The sequence below is a fragment of the Camponotus vicinus genome, unplaced genomic scaffold (assembly GCF_025532165.1).
Source record: "Camponotus vicinus isolate PSW18456_S1 unplaced genomic scaffold, iyCamVici1.0 SCAF_7, whole genome shotgun sequence".
Classification (NCBI taxonomy): Eukaryota; Metazoa; Arthropoda; class Insecta; order Hymenoptera; family Formicidae; genus Camponotus; species Camponotus vicinus.
Window position 1 is genome coordinate 10,038,145 of NW_028141979.1, and position 19,123 is coordinate 10,057,267.

Here is a 19,123-nt window from a genome sequence, read left to right on the forward strand (position 1 = left end):
GCGCATTACACAGCAACATTATTATGACCTCGAATAGCGTTGTCAAGGTTATGTGAAGGTCACCTTCAACTTTTTAAACGGGACACCCTATATGCTTTTGCATATTCTTGTAGCTCATCTCGAGAGCTTTCCAAACCACTATAATTAAGTTAGTTTTCATTAAGTACTTTCCGAGTTATGAGGCTTGAAATCATTTCTTAATTTTACATAAACCATAAAATATCTAGTAAAATATTCATTTTTCGATTATCTTACCTTAATTATACTTACTTTTATATACAAAATAATGAGAGGAATCAACTGGTGTAAAGAAAAAATATAGTTTTTAAGAAAAAATATGTAATTTGCAATTAACAATTACATATTTTTTTTGAAACATTTGAGGTCATAATAATGTTGCTGTGTAATGCGCCACATAAAATCCTATAACTTTTGTATGAAACATTCTTTTTTAAAATGCGTATTTCTCGAAATATTAAGGGGTTTCCACACTTTTGGTGAACCCTGTATAAGAAAATGCAGAAATTGAAAAATCGTTTTTTCTGAACCATCTGGCTGTATGTTTTCCCTTAAGTCTTCGAAAATAGTAGCAGTATCGCTTGAATATTAGCTATAATAAATAGACTATTGCATTGACTTTAATTATATATAAATAATAATAATGAATACAATCTTTTTATGTATTAATATACATGTGTATAATTATTGGCTATAATATATTATACACACTCTCACATACCATACACAATATATACTCCTCCGAGCTCGCCTCTCCCTCTTTCTCGCGATCCGATAAAAATCTCTTTCATGGCCAGATATAAATCTTAAACGACATCAATCTGATTCGATCGTCGTAGGCGTCCAGTGCGAGATTAGCAGAAAACACGTTGCATCGTTTCGACGATTAGAATTATCCGCGAAGATTTGGCTTCGTGAACTCAAATACTGATAGCAGAGTATATCGTCGATATTAGTGCAAATGGGAAATAGATACTCGAGTATTGATGATTCGGTCAAGCAGCCTCGAGAGATTTGCCTGAGATTTCCGCATTACGGAAAATGTAACTACAATATAAGCGCGATACAAGTGTAAACTAGATTTCTTCAAGTAATAAATATCGCGAGATATTTTTGGTACCATTTTTAGATCGATCACTATTGACATTTCTTCAATAACATATTTATATAATGTGATAGCTTTATAAGATAACATATTTTTTCAAATTCGAGATTTTAATTCTTTAATGTTTCCATTTTGATCAGCATATTTTTATGCATTTTTTTACAAGTTAAATAAGTTCAACTTAAATATATTTAAGAATAGATTTGCAACGATTATAATATGATTAATATATTAGTGCGCAATATAAATAAATAATTTAACGTGTTCAACGTGACAATTTGCATGTGTTTTTGTATTACCGCAAAATTTAATCCGAATATAATGCACAATAATACAGTTGTTACGGATGACGATTCGGATGGGAACATATTCGTGATTATTAATTTATTACAATACAGAAACCAGTGAAAAAGGAAGAGCGAGGGCAAAGGGGCTAGAAAACGAAATTAAATCATTTTTACTTTTTTATATTTCAATATTTTAATATATTCTGAGATAAAAAAAAATGCACACGAGAGTTTAAATGTATTTATCTGATCTTATTACTATGCAATAGAGCTGCTAATAAAACAATACTATAAAAAACTTTCATATTGTCTGTGAAATTTTTTCTATTTAAAAAAGAAGCGTCTTTTAGAGTTTATATAGAGAACTTTTCAAGTTTTCTACATAATTTATATTGTAGTATATGATTAAAATATATACAGGGTGTTTCCAGTATCTCGCAATAAAGTAAAACCATTAATTAAAAACGATCGGCCAATACGCGAGACTAGAATCGCGCCGGGAGAAAGGTCGTCCCATTGTAACTAAATATTTTGTAATTTATATCTCGAAGTTTTACGTGGTTATTTGCAAAATGATATAGGATTTTTTAGTCCAGTTTAGCGAGATCTACTTATGGTTTTACTTTGTACCGAGATACTGGAAACATCCTGTATATGTACATATCTGTGTAAAATAAACACGCGTAAATATATAATCGATATCTATGCATTAAATTTGTAACACAGAAAAGTAATATAACATAATATGTAATATAATATAATATTAAAAATATATATAATATTTATAATATGAATTATATTGTAATATAATATAATATTTTCATACAATATTATACAATACAATATTTTTAATATTATATTGTACAATTAATATTATATTGAAAAAATACAATTAAACAATTATTAATCTTTATATGACATTAGTGAATAATTAAGTATATACACTTATAAATATTATTACAATCATTTATGCTGTATTTTTAATTTCTAAACAGTTAAAATCTTAAAGATTTCGTTATTCAATTGTCAAATAAAGATCGAAAATAATTTATCTGTTTTTCGATCTCCGACCAGCGTGTTTCCATCTTCTGTTCAACATCGGTAATTGAAATGATTGAACTTTTGAGCTCTTTTTTTACAAATTCCTTTATCTAAAATGGATTATTTTAATAATTATTATCAATAAATGATTTTCTATTTAATAATTGCACTGTCACAAATACAGAGTATCATTATGAACAGAACTACAGAAAAATACTATATAAAATATAGAAATCTAATTTATTTAAAATTTACCTCATCCAACTGTTCCTTAGAATACGTACTGTTAATTATAACAATTAATGTCGCAATCTTATTGACTCTCCTATCAAGAATAAAACAATATTATAACTAATTCGTACAATAAAATCTTCACATCTATGTGTAGTATATCTTTATTAAATGATATCGTTACCTGTGTCTCATTGTTTCGTAATTACTTAATAAACTTGTAAGCATGTACTTAGTATTCCTCTCAAGAACAGAAAGGAAAATATTAGCAGTTGAGGCATAAGCTCGCTCTATCGATGCAACTTCAATATAAGATACATTATGCCAAGATTTAAATAAAATATCTGATATTTTTGATTCTAAATAATGGATTATAATTTTAGAATTTTTACTATAAGCCAAACATTCTATAATATTTTATCATTTCCTTTCATGTAATCATTAAAAACTTTATTCCATGTATCACGATCTGCCGTTTTCAAACCATTACAATATGTCCACCTCTTCCATCCAGGCAAAAGTCTACAGAAGACGGTCCAGAAAAGAAATAAAAATCTTCTAATCGAAATTGTGTTAATAGTTTCTTTAGAATTTTATAAATAATTTTTTGATATAAGTGATAACTAATTTCTCAAACATATGCAGAATATAAAAAAATAATCCTAGAAAAAGAATAAAATATTATGAAAAGAAGTACTTGTTTTCTTTAGGATTTGCTAGATGCCATTTCAAATGACGCTTAGACTTTTCTTCGCAAGGATTTTCATTTATAATACACTCCCACTTTGCGAGTTCTTGTTTTAAGCATTTAGCATGATCGCTGATGTGACTTTCGTCATACAGATTCCAATAATTAGATCTAAACTTCTGCATAAAATCAAACCTTAGCACTCCCTAAAATTTAATAACTATCATTATATTTAGTTAATTCATTATTTACAAGAACAGATATAATGTACGCGCATAAACGTTTTTACTAAATAATTTTCTTTCATATTTCTCTAATATTTATGTGACTTCGTAGCATCAATATCATAATAAGTAGATTAACCAATTTCTTATTTGTGTGTGAATAATTGTGTATATATTTTATCATCTAAATAGGTATGGATTTTATATCATTTAATGAATCTTTAACACACATATCGATATATAAAGTATTTCATAAAATTGTGCTAACGTTCGTGAGTGGATAGAACGCAATAAACTGAACAGAAAGATTCTTTACCATTCTACAATTTTCGTAATAATTAATAAAATATTAATTAAAAATGTGAATAAGCGTGCGTTTCGCGAGACTATATCGTAGGATATGCGCGATAAGTGTGCCAGCGGCGAATGTCGCATAGCAATGAAAAAGCAAGAGTCGAGGCACGCGCGATCAAGCTTTACGAGACACTTTGTACATATATTTTAGTCTGTGTATATTGATGTATCGATTGATGTTGATATATAATTTTTATTTTCTTAATTATTATTTTCTTAATTTAAATCTGTGGCGTATCAAATATAGATTTTAAGTATTTTAAACTTTAAATATCAATTTCCTTTATATAAAACAAGCATTTACAAGTGGATTATTATACATATTAAATTATTATGTGTTATATAATGTAAAAATATTATCTTAATATTATATAAATCAATTTCTCTGCAAAATATTTGTATATTTTTAACATCATAAACATTCGAATACTACGAAAGAAAATTAATATAAGAAAGATAATTGTGTTATATACTGTGTTCTATAATTTCCTAAAACTAATTAAATATTAATTACACAATTGATCAACAATTATCATGTAAATACTAATGTATTATTATTATAGAAAAATAACTTGATGAAATATTCAAAATTTTTGATTGTATTAAATATAAAAAAAAATATATAACAAATATGTAACATAAGCGCCTTTTGAATTTTAATTTCTGAATTTTGGCACAAAAGAAATTATATAATAATGTATAGTTAATTTTTTTTGTTTAACTCACTACATATATCTATTTTTAAAAGAATTCAATATTATGATATGAAATCGTAGTATTATAAAATAGATAATTGATGTAGTGGATAATTTCTTTATAAAAAAATGTTATTATATATATATATGTATATAATAACATTTTTTTATAAAGAAATTATCCATTACATCAATTATCTATTTTATAATACAACGATTTCATATCATAATAATGAATTCTTTTAAAAATAGATATATGTAGTGAGTTGAACAAAAAAATTAATTATACTTTATTATTTAATTTTTTTTGTTTCAATCTATATATATATATATATTTTTTTTTTGTATCAATCTATATATATATATATATATACCTTAAGTTCAGGATAAAAATTTAAAAATGGAAAGATGTTCGACAAAAATTCAAATGCTTTGAGCATAGGATACCATGCTCAAACAAAATCTCTCAATATAATCTCTTTCCTGTGCCAAATAAGAAGCGAGTTCCCAAAATACGGAGAATTCAAGTTTCTTCTTTATCGCAAAATGAAACGCATCATTGATGATTTGCGCTCGATTGAGAACATGTATGTTACTATATTTTTGAGAATTTAAGTATTGTGCAATTTTTCGCCAATTCGCAATATCATAATTGACGCGATAGTATCCTGTTATAAAATAAGTTACTTTTGTTGATTATTAAATACTTTAAAATGATATATATTAATTATAAACATATTTCGTGATGTTAAAAATATTACGAAATTAAATATATTATTATAATTAGAGATGTTTGCATCTTCCGTTCTTATTATGTAACATGAAGGCTGTATCAGCAATTCTACATATTACAGCAAGAAATGAAAATTTCAAATATATTGTTAAAATTTCAATATTGTTGCAATATCTTTTGTTATATCTTATATTATATATATGAGTTTTAATACATCTTATGATTATTTTTAATTAAAATAGATATCATATATGATATATATAATATATTATATATATATATATATATATATATATACAGGGTGACCCATTTTAACTTAGGCAGCCAAATAACTCGAAAAATAAGCAAGATAGAGAAAAATGTTTTAGACAAAAGTTGTATGGTTTCGAGGGGACCATAAGATGGTATCATTGGTTTGACCTTGAAGAGTCATTTGAAGGTCACGTGAAGGTCACTTCAATTTTTTTAAATGGAATACCCTATATATTTTTGTACATTCCTGTAGCTTATTTCGAGAGCTTTCCAAAACACTATAATTAAGTACCTTTCCGTTAAGTACTTTTTGAGTTATGATGCTTGAAATAATTTCTTAATTTTACATAAACCGTAAAATATCTTGTAAAATATTCATTTTTCGATTATCTTACCTTAATACTTTTATGTACAAAATAATGAGAGGAATCAATTGGTGTAAAGAAAACACATAGTTGTTTTTAAGAAAAAATATGGAATTGTTAATTACAAATTACATATTTTTTCTTCGAAACAACTATGTGTTTTCTTTACACCAATTGATTCCTCTCATTATTTTGTACGTGAAAGTATTAAGGTAAGATAATCGAAAAATGAATATTTTACAAGATAGTTTATGATTTACGTAAAATTAAGAAATTATTTCAAGCCTCATAACTCGGAAAGTACTTAATGAAAACTAACTTAATTATAGTGTTTTGGAAAGCTCTCGAGATGAGTTACAAGAATGTGCAAAAATATATAGGGTATTCCGTTTAAAAAAATTGAAGTGACCTTCACGTGACCTTCAAATGACTCTTCAAGGTCAAACCAATGATACCATCTTATGGCCCCCTCGAAACCATACAACTTTTGTCTAAAACATTTTTCTCTATCTTGCTTATTTTTCGAGTTATTTGGCTGCCTAAGTTAAAATGGGTCACCCTGTATATGTAAATATATGTATATGAATACCTGTTACAAACTTCTAGGGTATGTAAAGGGTTCAAAGACTAACTTCTAATAACGGACTTATGTCTGGAAACACACCGTTTGCGAGATACAGACTGGAACTGTTGGTATTAGGGAGATTAGTATTAGGAATAATTCTCATAATATCTTTATTTATTTACATTACACGTCAAAAATGTTTAGCAATGTCAAAACAAATGGCTACAATAATTGCTCATAATGACAACGAGAAATCCAAATGACGTCCAACATTTTGGAAAGAGTGTACCATGCTTCGCAGGTGCAATGCTTGCATCGAAGTTGGTGGTCGTCATTATGAGCTATTATTGTAGTCATCTGTTTTGACGTTGCTAAACATTTTTGTAGTGTAATGTAACCAAATAAAGTTATTATGAGAATTATTCTTATTACTGAACATACCAACAGTTCCTGTCTGCAGCTCGCAAACGGTGTGTTTTCGGAAATGAGTTCCTTATTAAAAGTTGATTTAGTTTAAACCCTCTGCATACCCTACAAGTTTGTAACAGATATTCATTAACACCCTGTGTTTATATACAGGGTGTTTGGAAATTCAATCGACAAATTTTCAGAGATTGTCGGGGACACCATAAGAATCATTTTTTGCAAATGAACCTGGGGTCGGAAACGTGTCATTACATCGCTACGGCATACGGAGTGTTCGAAAGAGTCGAGACCTCGAAATATCACAAAAAATAGAAGTTTTACAAAAAATTGTTTGTTTTTTTTGTTTTTTTTTTCTTGCCTTCATCGGCTGGATCAGCCACCGATCTTGCCTTCATCGGCTGGATCCATCACCGTTCTTGCCATGGTTGGCTAGATCATCTTCCAATCTGGGAATCGAATTTGTGTTTGGATGTCTTGCCTTCGTAGGCGAGACATCTTACCATGAAAAGCTCGATAACTTCGAAACGGCTTACTTAAAGTTGGTAAAATTAGTGCTTCGAAAAGGTCTCGAGAAGGGCTACAAGAATATGCAATAAAAAGTGGAGGATTCCATTTCAAAAATTCAAAGTGGCCTTGTCGTGACCTTGGCGACGCCATCCAAGGTCAAACACATGGCACCAGTAAATAGACCTTTTTACACCCTCCAACTTTTGTTTGAATCAATATTTTGTAAAACTTCTATTTTTTGTGATATTTCGAGGTCCCGACTCTTTCGAACACTCCGTATGTCGTAGCGATGTAATGACACGTTTGCGACCCCAGGTTCATTTGCAAAAAATGATTCTTATGGTGCCCCCGACAATCTCTGAAAATTTGGCGATTGAATTTCCGAACACCCTGTATATATAAATAAACAATAAAGATATAAATTTTTTATTCAATATTTACCAGCTTGTTGTAAGTTGAAAATAATCCATTCATCTTTCTCAAAATAGAGTACGATTTTTGAACGCCATAATAAAAAAAATATTTATATATTATTTTTATATCATATACAGAAATAATAAAAACATATATACATATATGTAATGAATATTTTTTAGTATATATTTTTAATAAAAATATTTTATTTATATTTCATGTATATATTTTTATTTAATATATATTAATATATATTTATTAATAATTATGATAGCATTCGTCGTGACTGAATAAATAATAAATTAATTTTTATATTACAAAGATTTTAGAGTGTTTATATTCTATGTTTGTAAAACTACATTCTCCAAAACATTCAATTTAAATTATTTGTTATTTAGAAAATAGGAATATCTACTATATATTTATTAAGAAAAAAGTTGAAATTCAATCTTAACAAAAATTCATAAATATAAAATAGCAGTATAAATTTAAGCTTTTAAATATGTATGTCTTTTAAATATTAAAAAACTGGAAATGTATTATTAAATCTATTTTATACTTTGATTTTCTTTCCTTTTCCTCTATGATGTATATTATTACATTACAATACATTATACTTACTGATTACCCAAATATTTCATGAATCCCTTTGAAAATATATGAAGTGGTAATGTTCGTATTAACATGCGCCATATAATGGATCCTATAATGTTTGAAAGAGAAAGAATTTAGTATATTTAAAATGTCTTTACTGCAATGCGCAATAAAGGTTTGTGAATATATATGTAATTATTAAAATTAAATATATCACACCCAAAGTTTGTGTAATTAAATCTAAGTAAGCAGCTATAAAAGATTGATAAATACAATTCAACGAAAAAATTTCTAATAACAGATAAATAGTGAATGATTAAAAATTTGTTAATAATAATAAATTAGACAATTATAAGGAATCAGTTAATTTTATATTTTAATATGATTTTTTGAAATCTTAGATAAATATGTATAGTTATAATTTAAAAAAAATTACATATTATAAAATTATCCAAAAATTATATAAAAATTTAATTTTAAAGTTAGATATTATTACGTTATTGCAAATATTATGAAAAAATATATTAAATTTTACAAATGAAGGGCCTTGCACGGTACTTTCTACGGAAATTGAATTTCGATGAAATTTGAATTTTGATTGAATTTGCTGAATTTTGAAAATAAATAGTTTACGTGAAAACACAAAAAAAATTTAAAAAATGTCAAAATAAATGTGATAAGGTTGATGATGTGGTTTCGTCACTACAAGTATTCAAATATCGAAATAAGATGTTATTTCAATACTATTAAGGAAAAGTAAATAATATACTAAATAAAATAAATAATATATTAGAATGTCATACACAGTTGATCATTTATATTAATACATTTTACTAATTTATTTACATAGAAAAAATTTGTGTGTAGCAGCATCGCCGCTGTCGTCGCCATAACATGCCATTTGATATTTGATAAAATATAATTAGTTGAAAGTATAGTTATTATATAAGTTTACCCTAAGTCTCCCCCTTCGAATGGAAGAGGGATACAACTTCCCTAATTGCTTTAAAAGACTAGCCTCTCAAAATAATTAAACACCTGTTTCATGATTTTTCGTAATTTTTGAACCGTTTCTGAAATATAGTATATGGGAAGTTTATGGACACCCTATATATACATTTATATACATATTTTCCACGTAAATATAATATCTATGTATTAATAAAAGTAATCAACTGTGTGTGATTCTACTTAATAATACATTATTTATTTCGACATTTGAACGCTTGTAGCGACGAAATGGCTCTATCAAACAATATCGCGATTAATGTGACTTTTGATTTGCCACAAACTATTTATTTCCAGAGTTTCTGCAAATTTCACCAAACTTCAAAATTCAATTTCCATAAGAATCGTACAGGGTCTTTTGTTTATAAATGACTTTTCTCATTTTCTATGAAATTAACATTAGAAATTTATAATTACTTAACATTAACTAATTAATTAACATTAGAAATTTATAATTACTTAATTGTTTAATTATGCAGTGTTATACGCATACCTTTGATATGAGAAAGAGAAGACTGTATATAATTTTCAGGATAGCTTATATTATATTCTAAAGTAGAATTTATAACAACATAAGTATTTAGATAGAGTAATTCATGTTGAACTTGAACTACAAACAAATCCATCATTCGGGAATTTGGCAGAACCTAAAATCAATTCGATATAATCATAACTTATCATAAATAATCAAAAAGAAAAAGTTTTTGGTACATATCAAAATTAGCTTATTATATGCTATTGTTAAGAATAAAGTTTGTATGTGTGTTTGTGTGTGCAAATTTTTCTGCGATAATTTTCATACAAAAACATATTCATATTTAGTTCTTATTAAATTTCTTTCACCGGATTTCTAGAAACTTTAGATACTTGGAATCTTATAATTTCTTACATTTAAGAAATAAAACAGAATATTTGCACAAATATTTTACAATTATTTATATTGCTAAACTATTAATCATTTGACTGCGTATTCAAATAGCGTTAGTAATAAAATAACCTTATCGATAATGTATGCTTGATAAAATATATTAAATCCTTCGATTAAACATGTTTGAGGCCATAAGTAAGTTGGTCTGAACAGATTTCTAATATATTTTTGTACTATCCCACGTGCAATTAAGCGCGCAATTATCGTTTTGTATGCGACAGGATCTAATTCTTCATTATAAGTGATATCTGCTTCTCTAAAAATAATTATAAATACTAATGTGTATGAAAAATTTTGGATATTAATATAATTTCTTATGTAAATGGATTACAATATAATATGTAATTAATTTTAAAATATACCTATATTTTTAACTATATATATTACCGATAAAAAATGAAACACAAAGTCTGTTCCATATCATTTTGTAAATCCGGGATTACGACATGATCCACTTTGCTCTCAAATGAAACAGAGGTCCGCGCAAGTCCTGTCCTCAAAATATTCCAATTACGAATGTATACACAAGCGGAAGAAATAACAGTTTTCGCAAATTCTACATGCGGTTCCGATTGTGGTCTGAACCATATAGATGAACGAATTGTTTCAGCCGAGAGGATGATCTGATGAAAACCCGATACTAGAAATGCTACACTATCTATGGAGATCAAAGGCGTCTTGTGAAAATATGTCCACATCATAATGTCGGATATAAATATAGTAGTTTCTGTCGGCATATTTGACAAAGCTTTGTATTTTGAATGATGCAGTATGAGAATAACAAAAGTACTTCCTAATTCTGGCTTATCCCAATATGGAAATATTTGCTGTTTTTTCGCTTGGATACCTGTTGCGATTAACAACCTGGCGTATTTTAATGATAAACATTAAATAATGAATAATTTTAGATAATTGTAAGCGTAGAATGCACAAATGTACAATTTGTTTTTGATATTTCATATATTCTTCTACTTACTCTATTTCTTCATCTTTGTTTATGTACGGAATTCCGAAAGATTCCCTTACGATATTAATTGAGATTTCATACTCTATATACAGATAGTACATTCCACGCAACAAGATATCACCGAAATCGAGCACGACAATATTGTTTTTAATAAAATTTCTTGAGTTTGTTTCATAAACCGTACCATTAATTTTCGTTAATGTCGATACTATTATCCTCGCTGAATCCGGTGCATAAAAACTTATGTATTGTTTTGCATAAGAAAAATTTAAAGTGATTATGCATTCGCTATGGAGATAATTATTGTGTAACATTAATTGTATGTTATAATGTATCGGAAGTATGTAATCTGATATATTGCTTGATTTGCTATTTAATACACTGCGCACGATTTTCGATTCTTCATCGATTCCTTTGATTTTTGATTCTTCATCATCCACATGACTCGCTATTGCCATCATGGCAAGATATATTATACTAATAGTTAATAATAGTTTTAAGAATATCATGTTGAATTTCACTCGGATATCTATAAAAAAACGTTTCTTCATTAAGAAAAAAAGTATTTGCAAAGAGTATGCAATAAAATCGATTTTTGTGTGAAAGAACGTTCAAGAGAATTTACAAAACACTTCATAAGAAGATACGATTAATTTAAAAAGAAATTAAAATAATGAAGTTTAATAAATAAAGGAATAATTAGAAAAGATAAATATACAAATTATTAAAACGACATATGAAATATTTTTTTCGGATTTGAACATTAGGAGACATGAAGCATGTATTTAGATAATTCCAGTAGGACAAGCACAATAAACATAACTCTTATTTATCTCAATTTAGCTATCTTTAAGATTTGTCCTAGTACAATTACATATTTCAATGTATATATATATATATATATATAACATAACCATTAAAATGTATGAGAAATGAAGGTATATTCTGAACAACGCGATTTTATACATGATATGGACTATATGTTTACTAACATGTTATTTTCAAGATCAATCTGTTCCTTAAGTAAGAAATGTATTAAAGACGTACAAACACTGAACGGAAATCAAATATCATCAAATATTTGAAATTTTGATAATGTAGCGGATTGTATCAAACATTCGAACAAAATTCTAAAAACAATTATGTTAATATTTTTATAACACATCTTTTTGAATAAAATGTTAATTTTTTATTATTTGTTGTTTATTCGTTCGTTACACATTCAAATTAACATATCCTACTGGCCCTAGATATTCATTATAAAAAATAATTTTAAAACAAAACACAGGTAATACTATACGTTTTTAAGGTAGATAATTTTATGGATTAGATAATGAGATATTATTTTATATAGCTTAGATAATTTTCTAGCAATAATATAAAATTAATTACACAATAATTTTATAATGGCAAAATGAAATTTAGCTTATAAATTTTACACTTTCTATATGTCAAAATGGTCGAAACATGCTATTACAGTACAATCGTAAATGTCTTCATTTCTATTAACTGTAATGTATGCAAAAGATAAAAATAATATTTACAATATAAAATGAGTTAGTCGATTTGAAAATTAAAGAAAATCTTTTATAAAAGAGAAAGTCTTTTATAAAATAAAAGCGTTACCTGTTACTCCACACAATTTTGTATGTACATTTAAAGAAAGAAAGACAAATATTTTATTATATATTTAATTCCTTATCCTACTAGTTGAATTAGCCATGTTTAATATCAGATTTAACACCAAAAGCATTCAATCGCGAACTTATCGCTTCAAGAGACTATCATAAACTGATGGCTCTGTCGGCATACCTGACAGTATATAGAATGTACGTAGTGTTATATAAATAACGTCTTGATTATACATAGCATAGGATATCTTACATATTGACAGAAGTCAATAAGTATAAACTTGTTTATGTTTTTTATTCCATTTTCGTATGAAGCTTTTATTTATAAAGACAATTTTTCTAAGAAAATATTCGCGAGAGAGAATTAATTGAAGAATTATAATCGCGCTTATACTTGCATGTATTGGCCGATCTTTTTTAATTAATGTCTCGAAATATTACGTGGTGGTTTTCAAAATGATATGGGATTTTTTAGTTCAGTTTAGCGATATTTATTTTACTTTGTTGCGAGATACTGGAAACACCCTGTATATGTATGTATCTGTGTAAAATAAACACATGTAAATATATAAATCACATGTAAATATATATCAACATCTGTGTATTAAATTTACAGAATAATGCAGAAAATATAATATGTAATATAACATAATATTAAAAATATTAATACATAATATTCATAATATGAATTATATTGTAATGTAATATAATAATTTTATACAATATTATACAATATAATATTTTAATACTATATTATGCAGTACAATATTTTTAATATTATATTGTACAATTAATATTATATTGATAAAATACAATTAAACAATTATTAATTTTTATATGACATTAGTGAATAATTAAGTATATACATTTATAAATATTATCACAATCATTTATTCTATAATTTTAATTTTTTAAATAGTTAATGTCTTAGAAATCTAATTATTCAATTGTTGAATAAGGATCGAAAATATTTTGTCTGTTTTTTTACTTCCGACCAGCGTGTTCCCATCTTCTGTTCAATATCGGTAATTGAAATGATTGAACTTTTGAGCCCTTTTTTTTACAAATTCCTTTATCTAAAATGGATTACTTTAATAATTATTATCAATAAATAATTTCGTATTTAATAATTGTACTGTCACACATACAGAGTATCATTATGAACAGAACTATAGAAAAATGTTATATAAAATATAGAAATCTGATTCATTTAAAATTTACCTCATCCAACTGTTCCTTAGAATACGCATTGTTAATTATAACAATTAATGTCACAATCTCATTGACTCACCTATCAAGAATAAAACAATATTATAACTAATTCGTACAATAAATCTTCACATCTATGTGTAGCATATCTTTATTAAATAATATCGTCACCTGTGTATTATTGTTTCGTAATTACTTAATAAACTTGTAAGCATGTACTTAGTATTCCTCTCAAGAACAGAAAGGAAAATATTAGCAGTTAAGGCATAAGCTCGCTTTATCCATTCAAATTGAATATCAGATACATTATACCAAGATTTAAATATAATATCTGATATTTCTGTTTCTAAATAATTCATTATAATTTCAGAATTTTTACTATAAGCCAAACATTCTAATATTTTATCATTTCCTTTCATGTAATCATTAAAAACTTTATTCCATGTATCACGATCTGCCGTTTTCAAACCATTGCAATATGTCCACCTCTTCCATCCAGGCAAAAGTCTACAGAAGACAGTCCAGAAGAGAAATAAAAATCTTCTAATCGAAATTGTGTTAATAGTTTCTTTAGTATTTTATAAATAATTTTTTTTTGATATAAGTGATAACTAATTTCTCAAACATATGTAGAATATAAAAAATATCCTTATAATAAGATCGAATATTTTTAATATTATGAAAAGAATTACTTGTTTTTTTCAGGATTTTCTAGGTGCCATTTCAAATGAGTCCTAGATTTTACTTCGCAACGATTTTCATTTATAATACATTCCCACTTTGCGAGTTCTTGTTTTAAACATTTAGTATGATCGTCGATGTGACTTTTGTTAAACAGATTCCAGTTACTAAATCTAAGTTTCTGCTTAAAATCAAACTTTAGCACTCCCTAAAATTTAATAACTATCATTATATTTAGTTTATTCATTATTTACAAGAACAGATATAATGTACGCGCAAATAAACGTTTTTACTAAATAATTTTCTTTCATATTTCTTTAATATTTATGTGACTTCGTAGCATCAATATCATAATAAGTAGATTTATCAATTTCCTATTTGTGTGAATAATTGTGTATATATTTTATCATCTAAATAGGCATGGATTTTATATCAATTAATGAATTTTTAACACACCTATCGATATATAAAGTGTTTCATAAAATTGTGCTAACGTTCGTGAGTGGGTAGAACGCAATTAACTAAACAGAAAGATTCTTTACCATTCTACAATTTTCGTAATAATTATTGAAATATTAATTAAAAATGTGAATAAGCGCGCGTTTCGCGAGACTATATCGTAGGATATGCGCGATAGGTGTGCCAGCGGCGAATGTCGCATAGCAATGAAAAAACAAGAGTCGAGGCACGCGCGATCAAGCTTTACGAGACACTTTGTATATATATTTTAGTCTGTGCATATTGATGTATCGATTGATGTATCTATTTTGATTATATGATTTTTACTTTTTTAATTATTATTTTCTTAATTTAAATCTGTGCTGTATCAAATATAGATTTTAAGTGTTTTAAACTTTAAATATCAATTTCTTTTATAAAACAAGCATTTACAAGTGGATTATTATATATTAAATTATTATGTATTGTATAATGTAAAAAAATTATCTTAAAATTATATAAGTCAATTTCTCTGCGAAATGTTTGTATATTTCTAACATCGTAAACATTCGAATACTACGAAAGAAAATTAATATAAGAAAGATAATTGTGTTATATATTGTGTTCTATAATTTCCTAAAAATTATTAAATATTAATTACACAATTGATCAACAATTATCATGTAAATACTAATGTATTATTATTATAGAAAAATAACTTGATGAAATATTTAAAATTTATGTGATTGTATTAAATATATAAAATATATAACAAATATGTAACATAAGCGCCTTTTGAATTTAAATTTCTGAATTTTGGTAAAAAAAAAATTAAATAATAATGTATAATTAACTTTTTCTGTTTAACTCACTATATATATCTATTTTTAAAAGAATTCATTATTATGATATGAAATCGTTGTATTATAAAATAGATAATTGATGTAATGGATAATTTTTTTATAAAAAAATATAATTATATCTATATATATACCTTAAATTCAGGATAAAAATTTAAGAATGAAAAGATGTTCGACAAAAATTCAAATGCTTTGAGCATAGGATACCATGCTATATAATCTCTTTCCTGTACCAAATAAGAAGTGATTTCCCAAAATACGGAGAATTGAAGTTTCTTCTCTATCGCAAAATGAAACGCATCATTGATGATTTGCGCTCGATTGAGAACATGTATATTACTATATTTTTGAGAATTTAAGTATTGTGCAATTTTTTGCCAATTCGCAATATCATAACTGACGCGATAGTATCCTGTTATAAAATAAATTACTTTTGTTGATTATTAAATACTTTAAAATGATATATATTAATTATAAACATATTTCGTGATGTTAAAAATATTACGAAATTAAATATATTATTATAATTAGAGATGTTTGCATCTTCCGTTCTTATTATGTAACATGAAGGCTGTATCAGCAATTCTACATATTACAGCAAGAAATGAAAATTTCAAATATATTGTTAAAATTTCAATATTTTTGCAATATTTTTTGTTATATCTTATATTATATATATGAGTTTTAATACATCTTATGATTATTTTTAATTAAAATAGATATCATATATGATATATATGATATATATATATATATATATATATATATATATATGTAAATATAAGTATATGAATACCTGTTACAAACTTCTAGGGTATGTAAAGGGTTCAAAGACTAACTTTTAATAACGGACTTATGTCTGGAAACACACCGTTTGCGAGATACAGACTGGAACTGTTATTAGGAAACTGGTATTAGGAATATTAGTATTAGTAATAATTCTCATAATATCTTTATTTATTTACATTACACTTACAAAAATGGTTAGCAATGTCAAAACAGATGGCTACAATAATTGCTCATAATGACAACGAGAAATACAAATGACGTCTAACATTTTGGAAAGAGTGTACCATGCTTCGCAGGTGCAATGCTTGCATCGAAATTGGTGGTCGTCATTATGAGCAATTATTGTAGTCATCTGTTTTGACTTTGCTAAACATTTTTGTAGTGTAATGTAATCAAATAAAGTTATTATGAGAATTATTCTTAATACTGAACATACCAACAGTTCCAGTCTGCAACTCGCAATACATACATACGTATACATACGTATACATACAAATACATACGTATGTATGTATGTATGTATGTATGTATAATAATTGAACAATTCTGACAATTTGGATATGCAATTTAGTGCAAACATAAAATTGGCTTCGACTACAAAATAATAACTATACAAATATATGTATTTTCATATTGAAATATATATACTTGAAATTATATACAATATAATTGTAAATTTATTATATAATAAATAGGCAATATAGATGTAGATTTATTATTCAGTATTTACCAGCTTGTTGTAAATTGAAAATAATCCATTGATTATTGTCAGAAAAGAAAAATTCAATTTTTGAATGCCATGGTGTTAACAAACTATTCGTGCAAGTTATGGTAAAATTGGGATTCGACTCCGTAGCATAAGTATCAGGTATAAAATATTGTTTCTCATCTAATTTGTTGTAAAATTGTATCGATACGGATACATGATAAGTAGAGTAATTTCGCGTCACGTCCAACACGGAAGGATACGTCTGCATAATCCACGAATTTATCGTATTTTTTATATTAAAATCATACTTAAAATTCAATTCAATCATCTTAGATCTCATAGCGTCCCATAAATGATCGGTAGTTGTTGCTCCGGGCTTAATAAGTCTATAAGATTTAACATTATAATAATTTTAACATTATATTAAAATTGATAAATAAATAATAAGAAAAAAGATCATAATTTACACATAATTTATTTTCGTATTTTAATCTATAATGTAACTCTTACAGAGATAGAAATTTATAAACTTTAATATAATTGTATACACACACACAAGCGCGCGCGCGCGCGTGGAGTGGCGCAAGGGGTGACCTTGGCCCCCCTTCCCGCAACTACCCCACCGGTAGAGGACGCATTGTGAAAAGTTGAATCACAATGAATGTATGCTGTAAGTTGTAAAGCGAAGTCCACCTTGCCTACCAACGGAGCGGTTGAGGGAGGAGGGCCGAAGGCCCCCCCTTGCACCCCGCGCGTCCGCGCGTGTGTGTGTATGTGTGTGTACACATACATTTGTGATATTTTTTAATTGTATTCAATTGTATTAAAAATTCTATATAAATTTAATTTATATTAAGTGTATTTAAAATTATTATTTTTTCATATAACAGCTAAAATAGTAGGTTTATGAAAAAAATATGACTTTTTTTGCATATAACCTTTTTTGTAGAGTTTTTCAGCGGCTTTATTTTTTGCTTAAAAATTTTTTTTCTCAAATCAATATTTTCAGAGATAAAAAGCATTAAAATTGTGAAATTCTTTTACTAATAATTTTTTAACGAACAGCGAGCGACGGCTAAAACCTTTTGGATGTTACTCAGGGCAGTGACCTTGACAACATATGTCAAAGTCAAGGTAATCGAGGCGAGCTCCCTTCATTGAAATATTTACCCATTATACTTACTGATTATCCAAATATTTCATGAATCCCTTTGAAAATGCATGAAGTGGTAATGTTCGTATTAACATGGGCCATATAATGGATCCTATAATGTTTGAAAGAAAAAGAATTTAGTATATTTAAAATGTCTTTACTGCAATGCGCAATAAAGGTTTGTGAATATATATGTAATTAATAAAATTAAATATATCACACCCAAAGTTTGTGTAATTAAATCTAAGTAA

The 19,123-nt window shown here is 26.5% G+C and overlaps 1 protein-coding gene across 1 annotated transcript in view; it reads right to left on the bottom strand.

Annotated features, from left to right (window-relative positions):
* Positions 1-19,123, bottom strand: part of LOC145975037 (uncharacterized) — a 35,799-nt gene that overhangs the window by 13,103 nt on the left and 3,573 nt on the right. Inside the window, exons 3-6 of the mRNA XM_083105175.1 lie at positions 11,412-11,931; positions 10,879-11,299; positions 3,380-3,576; positions 2,707-2,776 (exon numbers count right to left, since the gene is read on the bottom strand). Coding sequence (XP_082961301.1) covers positions 2,707-2,776; positions 3,380-3,576; positions 10,879-11,299; positions 11,412-11,931 — 1,208 coding nt within the window. The remainder of the gene's footprint in view (positions 1-2,706; positions 2,777-3,379; positions 3,577-10,878; positions 11,300-11,411; positions 11,932-19,123) is intronic.